This window comes from Neoarius graeffei, chromosome 6 (assembly GCF_027579695.1).
Source record: "Neoarius graeffei isolate fNeoGra1 chromosome 6, fNeoGra1.pri, whole genome shotgun sequence".
NCBI lineage: Eukaryota > Metazoa > Chordata > Actinopteri > Siluriformes > Ariidae > Neoarius > Neoarius graeffei.
The window spans coordinates 39394003-39407698 of NC_083574.1; the positions used below are offsets into that span (position 1 = coordinate 39394003).

A 13696-nucleotide genomic window follows, 5' to 3' on the forward strand; every position below is an offset into this window, starting at 1 on the left:
GAAGACTGGCAAATGGCTTCGCCAAAATTAAATCAGCAATGCTTGGCATCCGTGCGCAGCTTTCTTGCTAGCTGACTAGCCCCCTCAAGTTCAAGTTCAGTCACTCAACAAAATTTCTGGAACTAAGATAGCAAACTTAACAACACTATATTTACACTTTATTTACAATGAAAATATATACAAACTAAAAAAGCTGGTAGAAACCATATGTAATGGAATGAAATCGAAATGTAAGCTGATCTCTTACAATACACCACAGCACTTGCGAATCCGCATGGGACTGAACTGAAATTCACCGCTGCCTGTCTATATTTGAAACGAGCTGTCAATCAAAGAAAATATCCGGCCGCTTTCACCAATCACCAGTCTCCTCGTGGAAACTGCCATGTCCCTCCCACTGTGAGGCTGGGAGTCCGTGGGGCGGGCGTTTTCGCAGTATTTGTCCAATAACCGTCTTGCATTTTGAGATTGAAAAGCGCATAGCTCCTGAATGCCATTGAAGTCCACTGAGGCTGGGCTGCATCGCGCTGTCGAGGGGGAAAAACTCACGCACACATTAGGCGAACAGGGGAAAGTTATAACGGAATGATTTCGCACTGTAGTTGGGTTGAGCACATATATTTCTATGATTCTGGATCTGAAATAGCAATGTTATAAGGTCGGCTATAATATAAGCCTAGCGCAATTCATCCTACACGATGTTCGTCATTTTTAGAGGAGGCTGAGCCTCCCTCGTTGTCTTAGAGCAATCGCCCGTGTGTGGGATGTATAGTCTCCAAATCACCATGGTAATGCTCGGGATAGGTGGACAGCTAATTCATAACCTGGCCAGTCATCTGCTGTCTGTCATGTAAGCACAATTCAATCTGAAACATGCAGTAAATCACAACAAACTGACTCAAACTCTAAAAGCTATATAATAATCTCATCTCATTATCTCTAGCCGCTTTATCTTGTTCTACAGGGTCGCAGGCAAGCTGGAGCCTATCCCAGCTGACTACAGGTGAAAGGCGGAGTACACCCTGGACAAGTCGCCAGGTCATCACAGGGCTGACACATAGACACAGACAACCATTCACACTCACATTCACACCTACGGTCAATTTAGAGTCACCAGTTAACCTAACCTGCATGTCTTTGGACTGTGGGGGAAAACGGAGCACCCGGAGGAAACCCATGCAGGCATGGGGAGAACATGCAAACTCCGCACAGAAAGGCCCTCGCCGGCCACGGGGCTTGAACCCGGACCTTCTTGTTGTGAGGCGACAGCGCTAACCACTACACCACCATGCCACCCCCTATATAATAATAATAATAATAATAATAATAATTTTGTCTTAAGAACCAGCTTATTTTGAAGTTCAGAACCCTGTCATTATCTGTCCTGTCTGCTTCTCCTCCTCTCCTGTACATGGGGCAGTGTGATTCCTGCCCCAGTGGGCCTCTATTTACAAGTCCTTATTGCAGTTCCCATGTTTGACCACTAAGTGCAATAATAACTCAATGGACACTGAAAAACAATTATCCAACATCTAAGGGCGAGATCATAAACAAAACATTGGTCTATGTCTGTGAAATAGCATTTAAAAAATAATTGGTCACTTGAAAGAAATAATTAACATTTGAACAGAATTTAAAATGAATGAAGGTGTGAATGTTTTGTTACTGTAGAAATGATACCATATTAGAACTAGTGCATTAATTATAAATAAACCTGTGATTTGCAGTTGTGCAACTGTAAGAGCTGCTGTTATAGAAAATTAATCAACACCTTCTCATCTGGCCAATAAAACAGTAGAAGCATGTGAGATTAATTAAAATCAGTTATGCACCAGGAATTCCCTATTTACCATGACAGCCTGGTTTTTCCGTCCGTCCTCCATCACATGTCTGTCTAAAGGAAGAATTCACTTCAGTAGGAGAATGTAAAGACACACACTGAGGAATCTTCTGTACTACAGAGCTCTGTAAACATCTTGCAGGAGGCGACATGTTCATCAAGAAGTCCATTCTGCAGTAATTAAATGATTGGTTATCTATGATGGGGCATGAGCATGTGGTCGGGTGTATGCGTGTTGTTATAGTAAAATACTGAATGAGATACTGTTACCAGCCCATTGTTGATTATTGTCCTATAACTGCATGTCCCCAAGTGTTTTATGTAATAATGTGTAAAAGAGTAAGAAGCAGGGGCGGCACGGTGGTGTAGCGGTTAGCGCTGTCGCCTCACAATAAGAAGGTCCGGGTTCGAGCCCCGTGGCCGGCGAGGGCCTTTCTGTGCGGAGTTTGCATGTTCTCCCCGTGTCCGCGTGGGTTTCCTCCGGGTGCTCCGGTTTCCCCCACAGTCCAAAGACATGCAGGTTAACTGGTGACTCTAAATTGACCGTAGGTGTGAATGGTTGTCTGTGTCTATGTGTCAGCCCTGTGATGACCTGGCGACTTGTCCAGGGTGTACCCCGCCTTTCGCCCGTAGTCAGCTGGGATAGGCTCCAGCTTGCCTGCGACCCTGTAGAAGGATAAAGCGGCTAGAGATAATGAGATGAGATGAGAGTAAGAAGCAAGGAAATACAATAGGCTTCCTGCTCAGAAAAAAAAAGAAAAGAAGCTAAGCATCAGTTAAAAAATAAAATTTTATTTCTCTTATTAATAAGAGCAAGAAATACACACACAAACATTTTATATGCAAACAGATTTAAAAGCACATGTTGGTGACCAGGTGAAGGCAGTTAGTTATACAGTGTGTATGTGATCAGTCTGTGACATCAGGCATGTGGTGATCATCAGTTTTCAGTGATGTAGATGGTTTTGTATCTCTTGACCAGCTCGATGTCTTTCTCCAGCTGCTTCATCTGTGACTCCAGTTTCTCCTTCCTGTGTCTCTTAGGCACTGTATCTGTGATCACAGACAAGCCTTGGTACTGATGCTGGAGCTCATCCAAGTTCTTCTTCAAACCCTGACACACACACACACGCCATTTAGTGTCTTGTAGCTTCATTAAGTTTTGTACATGACTAAATACATTGTGCTGGATCAAGTGCTATTCTATAATTTGATGAATAATGAGGGTGGTTGATAAAATATGGATAGATCACGGACAATGGATTATGAAAATAGAATAAAAAAGGATACAAAATACGGAGTGGTTACGGATTTTCATACAGATGCATCACGGATGCTAGTAATTTACAGATCAGTCACGGCTGTTTCATTACATTATGGATTTCATACAGATGATGTATCACGATGATTAATTTTATGGACGTTGCTATGAGTCTATGGAACAATGACACGGACGTTACAAAGATTGTCTCAACGGTGATGTTATCGGCCAATGGTAGTTACATGATGGAGGCAGAAGTGCCACATAGTCAAGCCAACACCAACTAATCAGTAGATGAGTCTTTCGATAAGAGATGTAACTGAACATCTAATAATATCCAATGGACACAACTCTGAAATGCCATTTTTGCCAAAAGGGGTGAAGTTTACGTATTTCACCCAAAGACTGATGTAGAAAATAAGTTTACAGCCCATTGTCGCCAAACTTTAAGAACATTGCAGTATTACATTATATTGGTTTAGATATACAGTGCTCAGCGTAAATGAGTACACCCCCTTTGAAAAGTAACATTTTAAACAATATCTCAATGAACACAAACAATTTCCAAAATGTTGACAAGACAAAGTTTAATATAACATCTGTTTAACTTATAACATGAAAGTAAGGTTAATAATAATAACTTAGATTACACATTTTTTCAGTTTTACTCAAATTAGGGTGGTGCAAAAATGATTACCCCCCACAATAAAAACTACTACATCTAGTACTTTGTATGGCCTCCATGATTTTTAATGACAGCACCAAGTCTTCTAGGCATGGAATGAACAAGTTGATGACATTTTGCAGCATCAATCTTTTTCCATTCTTCAACAATGACCTCTTTTAGTGACTGGATGCTGGATGGAGAGTGATGCTCAACTTGTCTCTTTAGAATTCCCCAAAGAAAATAATTTCTTTACACCACAAAGGTGAAGGCTACAAGAAGATCAGCAAAGCTTTACTTATCAGTCAGAATACTGTAGCAAAAGTGGTACAAAAATTTAAGAAAGATGGAACTGCAACCATCTCACAGAGACGTCCAGGTTGTCCATGGAAATTAACACCTCGACAGGAGCCTCTTCTGATGAGAAGGGTTGAAGAAAATCAGCATGCAAGTTCACTGCAGTTATCTCAAGAAGTAGAAAGCCAAACTGGGGTGACTATTTCCCGTGACACAATCCGGCGTACACTGCAGAGGAATGGCATGCATGGATGCCGTCCACGAAAGAAGCCTCTCCTAAAGCCCAGGCACACAAAAGCCCGCCTAGAGTTTGCCAGGGCCCATGCTAACAAAGATGAAGACTACTGGGACTCTATACTCTGGAGTGATGAGACCAAGATAAATGTTTTTGGAACTGATGGCTTCAGAACTGTATGGCGTCGCAAAGGTGAGGAATGCAAAGACAAATGCATGGTGCCTCCAGTGAAACATGGTGGTGGCAGTGTCCTTATGGGGGGCTGCATGAGTGCTGCTGGTGTCGGGGAGCTGCATTTCATTGATGGCGTCATGAATTCACAGACGTATTGCTCTATACTGAAAGAGAAGATGCTACCATCACTCTGTGCCCTTGGTCATCGTGCACTTTTCCAACATGACTAAACACACATCTAAGGCTACTGTCGGATTTCTGAAGAAGAACAGGGTGAAAGTGATTCAGTGGCCAAGTACGTCTCCTGATCTGAACCCAATCCAACACCTATGGGGAATTCTGAAGAGGCAAGTTGAGTATCACTCTCCATCCAGCATCCAGTCACTAAAAGTGGTCATTGTTGAAGAATGGAAAAAGACTGATGTTGCAAAATGTCGCCAACTTGTTCATTCCATGCCTAGAAGACTTGGTGCTGTTATTAAAAATCATGGAGGCCATACAAAGTACTAGATGTAGTAGTTTTTGTTGTGGGGTGTACTCATTTTTGCACCACCCTAATTTGAGTAAAACTGAAAAATGTGTAATCTAAGTTATATTATTAACCTTACTTTCCCGTTATAAGTTAAACAGATGTTATATTAAACTTTGTCTTGTCAACATTTTGGAAATTGTTTGTGTTCATTGAGATATTGTTTAAAATGTTACTTTTCAAAGGGGGTGTACTCATTTACGCTCAGCACTGTATATCTAAACCAAAGGCACACGGAAATTGCATAAAGCAAATAAAAGTGTTCCCAGGCAAAACAAACCTCGCCTGGTAGCACTTATGATGATTATGAAGGAAGATATTGCGAAAAAAAATAGGTACCCTATGGGTACATGTGGCTACTGCTTATAAATAAAATTATTTTCTGATCCCATGTCCATACAGTAAATACAGCATATATATTGACTCTGAGGCAGTAGCCACAAAAATGAAGTGTAATCCAAAAATGGAAAAAAAAAAATCACAGAAGTAAAATATACCAAGTGTCTGTACTTTATATTATTCTACTCTTACCTCTTACAGTTTCTGAAACTGAAACCTCTGAACTGAGGCTGACATACACATGCTGTTGCCATGACCCAAACTCTTATTTCCCGGAAATGGCCGGGTGCTAGAGCTCAGTGGAACACACTTTCCCTCTGTAATAAGCATAAACATGTCTGAAAGTGATTTCTTTAGTCTAGTCCGTTTATTTCTAATGGTGAACCGAATTGTATACACTCACTGGCCATTTTAATCAGAAAACATGTATGCGCAGTGTGCGATTGTTACACTCTTACATTCTTACAGCATGATGACGTAGTAGTTAGCGCCTCTATGAGGCAGTAGCCACAGCAAAAATGATTTTGACCTTTTTGGTGACCTTGACCAGATGACCCTCAAAATGCTGGAGGTTCTATTTGAGACCAATGCTCATCTATCCTGAAAGTTTCATGAAGATTGATCCAGCTGTTTTCACATAAGATCATTAACAAAAAAAACAAAAACAAAGAAACAACCAAAGAAACCTGACCGAAAACAATACCTTGCCCCTGGTGGACTCCATCCCAGGTGAGGTAATTATCCATAAGACCAAAGCCTTCCATCGTTAAAAAAGATTGTTCCAGTTTGATATAGTCAGTTAAATTGGCCAAACATGTTTCAGTAGAATATGCGGCTCTGCAACATAAGTATTCACACAGGAGTTTATAGGCTCAGAGATAGCTGTCTAATTGTACGTGCACAACTATCTCAAATAATTTTGATATTGTACTCAGAATTGAGACCGGTCAATAGACTTCAACTTCTGAAAACGAATTAAGAAGTTTAAAACAATTAAATGCTTGGACTGTCGAAGTTCATCATTAAAATATCTTACCTGCATCTATATGTTTACTTTTATTAATTTATGATTGATATTTCAAAGAAAATAGCATGTATCTGTGAATAAACAATCCCTACTTTGTATTATATATTTTTTAAATATTCCGTATTCCGTGATTCATCCATATTTTTTAAATGGTGAATAATGAGTGCAGAAGCAATTTTGTTGCAGAGCATAAAAATGTTCCAGATAAAAATATACGTGTGTGTGTGTGTGTGAGAGAGAGACCAACATGCAGTATATTCAGGCGTTCCTCCTCAGAGAACTGCTTAATGGCTCCCTCCTTCATCTTCTCCTTCACGTAGTGATCGTACTTCTCCTGTGCTCTCCTCACCTCCTCCTGCCTCTGACTCAGATACTCCGGGGTCTGACCGTAATCCTGAAACCACACACATACACAGGTTTATAATCTCCTGATCCCTCGATCCATTGCTCTACCTTCCTCCACATCTATCTATCTATCTATCTATCTATGGACTGATACAATATACATAGACAAACCGCAACCAGCCATCCAATGCATGCATCACAGTGTTTATAACAAGTGCTAATTCGCAACACCTGTTCCTAGAAGGGCTTTAATGGAAATAATAAATCAAACAGAGAAATAAAGAGGTAAGGTAGAGGAAAACGATAAATCACACATGAAAAATATTACATCCAAAGACTGGACAGGAATACAGGCTTGTTGCTGAATCAGCCAGGATTTGGTAGCTCTCTTAAAAATGGTGAAGTTTGCTGCCGATCTCAAGCGATCAGGGAGCAAGTTCCAAGACTTTGCTCCTTTCAGAGAGAAAGTTGTCTGAGCGAAAGATGCTTTACAGAATGGAGCTTTACAATTTCCATTCAAAGCTGCTCGAGTGGATCTGCTGCAGCTCTGTAGTCTCTGGATGTATTTACAGAGAGGTTGAAGAGCAAGGCCATTTAAACACGAGTTCAATAAAATGTTGCAAAGCTTAAGATCCTGCACTGAGTTAAAATGCGATGGTGATGGTACTTTATTTGCTTTCTATGCAAGATTTTCAAGGCATGATTGTAAACACCCTCTATGGATTTAACTGCAAACTGGTTGGCCTGACACCAGGCAGTTAAAGTGAGTCGGCCTTTCGATTTCATAAAATCGGTGAAATTTAGTTCCCTCAGAAATTTGGTCATTGTGATATATGTTTATTTCTGTAATATCTCACAAAATTCTGTGGTTGGGAAGTTATTTTATTTGAGGGGATTCCCTAGCAAATGATGTGCATGGAATCGCTCGCTTCACACAGTCAAGGAGACAAAGGCATGGATTAAAGCAAAAAAAAATTATTTGACTGAAAATTTACGGGGGGGGGGGGGGGGGGGGGGGTTATGGGTGGATTTCGATGAAATTCTACGGGGGGGTTATGGGTGGATTTCGATGAAATTCTACAGGGGGGTTATGGGTGGATTTCGATGAAATTCTACGGGGGGGGTATGGGTGGATTTCGATGAAATTCTACGGGGGGGGTATGGGTGGATTTCGATGAAATTCTACGGGGGGGATTATGGGTGGATTTCGATGAAATTCTACGGGGGGGGTTATGGGTGGATTTCGATGAAATTCTACGGGGGGGGTTATGGGTGGATTTCGATGAAATTCTACAGGGGGGGTTATGGGTAGATTTCGATGAAATTCTACGGGGGGGTTATGGGTGGATTTCGATGAAATTCTACGAGGGGGGGTATGGGTGGATTTCTATGAAATTCTACGGGGGGGTATGGGTGGATTTCGATGAAATTCTGAGAATGGTTAACTTAGAACTGATAAATTTATTATCAATTAATTAATGGATTAATATATTCGATTTATTGCACTTTCTTTCCATTGCTTCCGTATATTATTTTTTTGTGGCAAACCACACAAATGCAAGCGCCTGGAATGTTTAATTTTTTGCACCATGAACTAAATGGCTTTCCGTTTTCACCTATTTCGTACAGCCAAGCCAAGCCCACCTCCACTTGTTTTTACACCTTTATCGATGGCAGACACATCAGTGCCTTCTTTCATGTAAAACGCATCCATGCTGCCGAAACCAGAATGGCATGCTCCTCTATGCTTGACGTCAATATAGAAAAAAGTTTGGATCTTCGCTAACATTAAAATTAAAATTATAATTTGACCTTACTTTGTGTTGAATATGACTTCAAAAACAATTCAAGATTTTATTAAGAGAAATATTGTGGCCAACTCGAGTGTTAAGTTACCTAAAAGATCGCATGAAGTTGGCTGCTATCTACTTTGCGTTCGTTCTCATTTTCCTCCATCATTTCATAGGCCAGAAACAGATGTTTTGATGTAATTTAACTTAGTAGGCTATGATTATTATTTAACCGTAGTCTTCTAGACATTTTGACTGTTTGGGGCATTGAACGCTGGTGTATGATTTTTAGGGAATAAAGTTTAGCGCATGTCGGAACATCATTGCGCTCGCAGCCTCCAACTCCTCAAACGTCCTTTAAATTGTGATATAACGTAGGCTATAAGGCACGGTTCTAACATACCTTACACATTGGCCTAACGAAAATAATAATTGTTGGGGCGTCTGCTGATTTGTTAGCTAGAAATTTAGGTCTAATTACTTCTGACAGTCTGCAAGCATTGCACCGTCGGGTCTTCAAGTCTGGCTGAAGCAGAGGAGCGGGCTTTCCGGGGTTTATTTTTTCGTTTTTTTTTTAACATGCTCTATTTCTATATGTCCAGGTTTGAACTAAGTCATTTTGGCAAGATTTAATTTAATACAAAACAGAAATGGTCAGACACAAGCACGCCAAGCACATGGGAATGTATTTTGCCAATTTTGACAGCGCATGTTTTTTTAATGCCGCACCGTAGACAGCGAACGTTTAAACATGATCAAACATAGGAAATGAACGACACAAAGTATGGCTCAAAAACAAAAAAGTTAAATAAACCCTGCTGATAGTTGATGGTGTTGCAACACATCAGTGTTATAACCCAATCTCTACCCAACCACCAGTCATTTTAATTCTCCTCGGATCAGCACCAACCTCACATTTGGCCTTGGGAGAGTTCAGTTGACGGAAATCCGTCACACGACGGAAAACTTTAATCCATGCAAAGGAAGTCCGTGTGCGCATGCGCAGGTTTAGCTTCTTCTTTTGGATTTTACAGCAGCTGGCATCCACAGTGTTGCATTACTGCCATCTACAGGTTTACCTTTGACCGTGCACTGACGGTTACATCATTCTGTTGCTAAACGAACAGCTAATCACACCGAGGTGCTCGCTGACCGCCAATATTTATTAGTTTGGTCCTGCGTTTCCTTTCCTTCGCAACATAACAGCTTTTCTTCTCACTTTCCATTATTGTAGTTGGTCTTTCACATTTCATTCACACAGTCGTGTCCTCCATTTTTCTCTCCTGTTTCAAATTTGTATCCCACAATGCCTTGCACGAATGGGGAAAGCCCACCACGTGATGCATGACGTAATATCTTGAATTGGGTCATGGTGAAGCAGGAAAAATAGTGGAGAATTTAGGGCCACGTAGACCTAAATTCATGAATTGTTCAATTTAAAAAAATAGGTACCCTATGGGTCCATATGGCTACTGCTTATAAATAAAATAGTTTTCTGATCCCATGTCCATACAGTAAACATAACATATATCCACGTTAACAGTTATACTCGCCTCATCTCTTGTAAGCATCACCAAGCTGTGAGCAGTATCAGGGCTTGGAGTATTTTGGTTACCAATTTTGTTTACTGTGTTTTTTTTTTGTTCAAAATACAGTGCTGTGAACTCTATCTATTTTCAAAATAGTAAGAAAGCACTTGTTCATGAATTGTCTCAGAAGCATTATTTAGTACTAATGAGCACATTTTATTTCACAAGTGTAGTGTAAAGACTCTAAAATAAAAACAATAAATCAAAAAATTAAAGCAAATAGTAGAAGTTTGATTTCAGCTTTTCAATATATCTGCCAAAAAGCTAAAAAAAAAAAACTTACAAAACCTTTCATTTGACCTTTCAGAAGGACCAGACAAAAGCTGTGATAATCAAAAGGTAAACTTTCTTAAAATCAACAACACTTACTTGATATTGAATCAGTAGCCTTGGCGAACTACGAGGTGAATTTCGTTTATCTTTTTATCTGCTGATTATCTTCCGATGCTACGAAGTTATAATGAAGTTTCTCTTATTTCGTTTCTGGTTCTGATTGGTTCTGAAGTTTATCAAGAAGTAGAACTGGTAATCAAACTTGATCAGGATAAGTGCTGATTGGTTACAAAGTTTCACTATTGTTACACTCATTCTTACAACACGATGACATAGTGGCTTCACCACTCGTTCTTGTTTACCTTTGATAACGCGAGATCAACTGTTCGTATCACGATTCACCGTTCTGGTGATTGTAATGCTTATGTGCATGCACAGTGCGCTATACTCATTCTTACAACACAATGATATAGTGGCTACAGCCTCACTTCACCTCTGAGGCAGTAGCCACAAAAAAAAACCCGAATAAAATCGGAAGTCTGTGATTCAAATTCAGTAGCTTTCGGTCCACTAAACAAAAATAATTGGGTGTCAGGGAAAATTCTTTTTATGACCTACACTTGAAAAATCTGAAAGGCAGTCTACCTTTAAACCATAGGACAGATGTGATAATATCATTGAATTTAGGAATAACATCAAATGTCAAGCAGTTTCTTATCATCTTAAAGCAGCTTTGATTGTTTTACAGATCTTTTTCATATGGCTTTTAAAATTTAATTGGGAATCTAAAATAATCCCGAAATACTTCACCTGTGTTTCTTGTTCAATGAGCTCACCTTTAACTGTAACATCCAAAGATTTTGTTGCAGGTGGCTTTTTAATGGAAAAACAGTTTATTTATTTATTTTTTTATGTTTAGTGTCAAGCAGGAGACGTCAGGCCAGGCTGATACTTTATCGAAATTTTTTGGTCAGCTTGTCGCATGACTGTGTCGTCAGCATACAGTGATGCTTGAAAGTTTGTGAACCCTTGAGAATTTTCTGTATTTCTGCATAAATATGACCTAAAACATGATCAGATTTTCACACAAGTCTTAAAAGTAGATAAAGAGAACCCAGTTAAACAAATGAGACAAAAATATTATACTTGGTCATTTATTTATTGAGGAAAATGAGCCAATATTACATATCTGTGAGTGGCAAAAGTATATGAACCTTTGCTTTCAGTATCTGGTGTGACCCCCTTGTGCAGCAATAACTGCAGCTAAACGTTTCCAGTAACTATTGATCAGTCCTGCACACCGGCTTGGAGGAATTTCAGCCCATTCCTCCGTACAAAACAGCTTCAACTCTGGGATGTTGGTGGGTTTCCTCACATGAACTGCTCGCTTCAGGTCCTTCCACAATATTTCGATTGGATTAAGGTTTGACTTTGACTTGGCCATTCCAAAACATTAACTTTTTTTCTTCTTTAACCATTCTTTGGTAGAACGACTTGTGTGCTTAGGGTCGTTGTCTTGCTGCATGACCCACCTTCTCTTGAGATTCAGTTCATGGCCAGATGTCCTGACATTTTCCTTTAGAATTTGCTGGTATACAGGTAATTCAGAATTCATTGTTCCATCAATAATGGCAAGCCGTCCTGGCCCAGATGCAGCAAAACAGGCCCAAACCATGATACTACTACAACCAAGTTTCACAGATGGGATAACGTTCTTATGCTGGAATGCAGTTTTCCTTTCTCCAAACATAACAACAATTCTCATTTAAACAAAAAGTTCTATTTTGGTCTCATCTGTCCACAAAACATTTTTCCAATAGCCTTCTGGCTTGTCCACATGACCTTTAGCAAACTGCAGATGAGCAGCAATGTTCTTTTTGGAGAGCAGTGGCTTTCTCCTTGCAACCCTGCCATGCACACCATTGTTGTTCAGTGTTCTCCTGATGGTGGACTCATGAACATTAACATTAGCCAATGTGAGAGAGGCCTTCAGTTGCTTAGAAGTTACCCTGCGGTCCTTTGTGACCTCGCAGACTATTACACACCTTGCTCTTGGAGTGATATTTGTTGATAGACCACTCCTGGAGAGGGTAACAATGGTGTCAAATTTCCTCCATTTGTACACAATCTGTCTGACTGTGGATTGGTGAAGTCCAAACTCTTTAGAGATGATTTTGTAACCTTTTCCAGCCTGATGAGCATCAACAACGCTTTTTCTGAGGTCCTCAGAAATCTCCCTTGTTCGTGCCATGATACACTTCCACAAACATGTGTTGTGAAGATCAGACTTTGATAGATCCCTGTTCTTTAAATAAAACAGGGTGCCCACTCACACCTGATTGTCATCCCATTGATTTAAAACACCTGACTCTAATTTCACCTTCAAATTAACTGATAACCCTATAGGTTCACATACTTTTGCCACTCACAGATATGCAATATTGGATTATTTTCCTCAATAAATAAATTACCAAGTATAATATTTTTGTCTCATTTGTTTAACTGGATTCTCTTTATCTACTTTTAAGACTTGTGTGAAAATCTGATGTTGTTTTAGGTCATATTTATGCAGAAATATAGAAAATTCTAAAGGGTTCACAAACTTTCAAGCACCACTGTACATCTAAAGACCGATATCAGGACATACTACCGTCCCCTCACTCACCTTTTTCTTGACAAACTTTCGGATGAGGCCCGAGTTCTCCAGCAGCTCTTTGTCTACATATTTGGTCTGAGCACATGCAGACTGCGGTTGATGTGGAACCACCATTGTGTTCTCCATGACGTTACTTTTCACAAAGTTTCTTTTGGTGTCCCCGACCGTGAGCAGCTGCTTGGTTTTTGCAGGTATCTGTGGCTTCCTGGGCTGGACATCGCCGTAGGAGAAAGTCTTCTCTGTGGAGAAAAATCACAAACATCATAACATGTAATAATAGACTGCTTATAAACCCAGAGTTAGCACTAGAGCTGGGTCATATGATATTGACTTTGTGATACCATTTTATTACTTTGATTGAATCCTTATGATCATTCAGCATCAGTGTTTTTATATCATTTTTTGAATTCTGAACATAAAGCTATGAATGTACAGTAATCCTTACTGGTGCTTCATTAGCAAAACCTCAACAAAATTATTTATCATGTATTGTAAAGATGTTTTCTAGTGTTGTGACATGATATTTTTGCCATATCACTTATCCTTCTCTTTTCATCCATCACCTTTAATTTACAGACCCCTGTTTGGGCAAATACTTTCTTCATACTTAGTCATTAGCTTACTTATTAACTGATTAATTTCTTGCCTTTTTATGCAATACTTTAATTTCTATAAAT

General features: G+C 39.7%; 1 protein-coding gene across 2 annotated transcripts in view; it reads right to left on the reverse strand.

The window, feature by feature from the left end:
• Positions 1-2751: 2751 nt before the first annotated feature.
• Positions 2752-13696, reverse strand: part of LOC132887878 (enkurin-like) — a 34559-nt gene continuing 23614 nt past the window's right edge. For both annotated transcript variants that reach the window (XM_060923630.1, XM_060923631.1), the window contains exons 3-5: positions 13029-13258; positions 6614-6760; positions 2752-2954 (exon numbers count right to left, since the gene is read on the reverse strand). In XM_060923630.1, the coding sequence (XP_060779613.1) occupies positions 2781-2954; positions 6614-6760; positions 13029-13258 (551 nt within the window). In that variant the 3' untranslated portion in view covers positions 2752-2780. The remainder of the gene's footprint in view (positions 2955-6613; positions 6761-13028; positions 13259-13696) is intronic.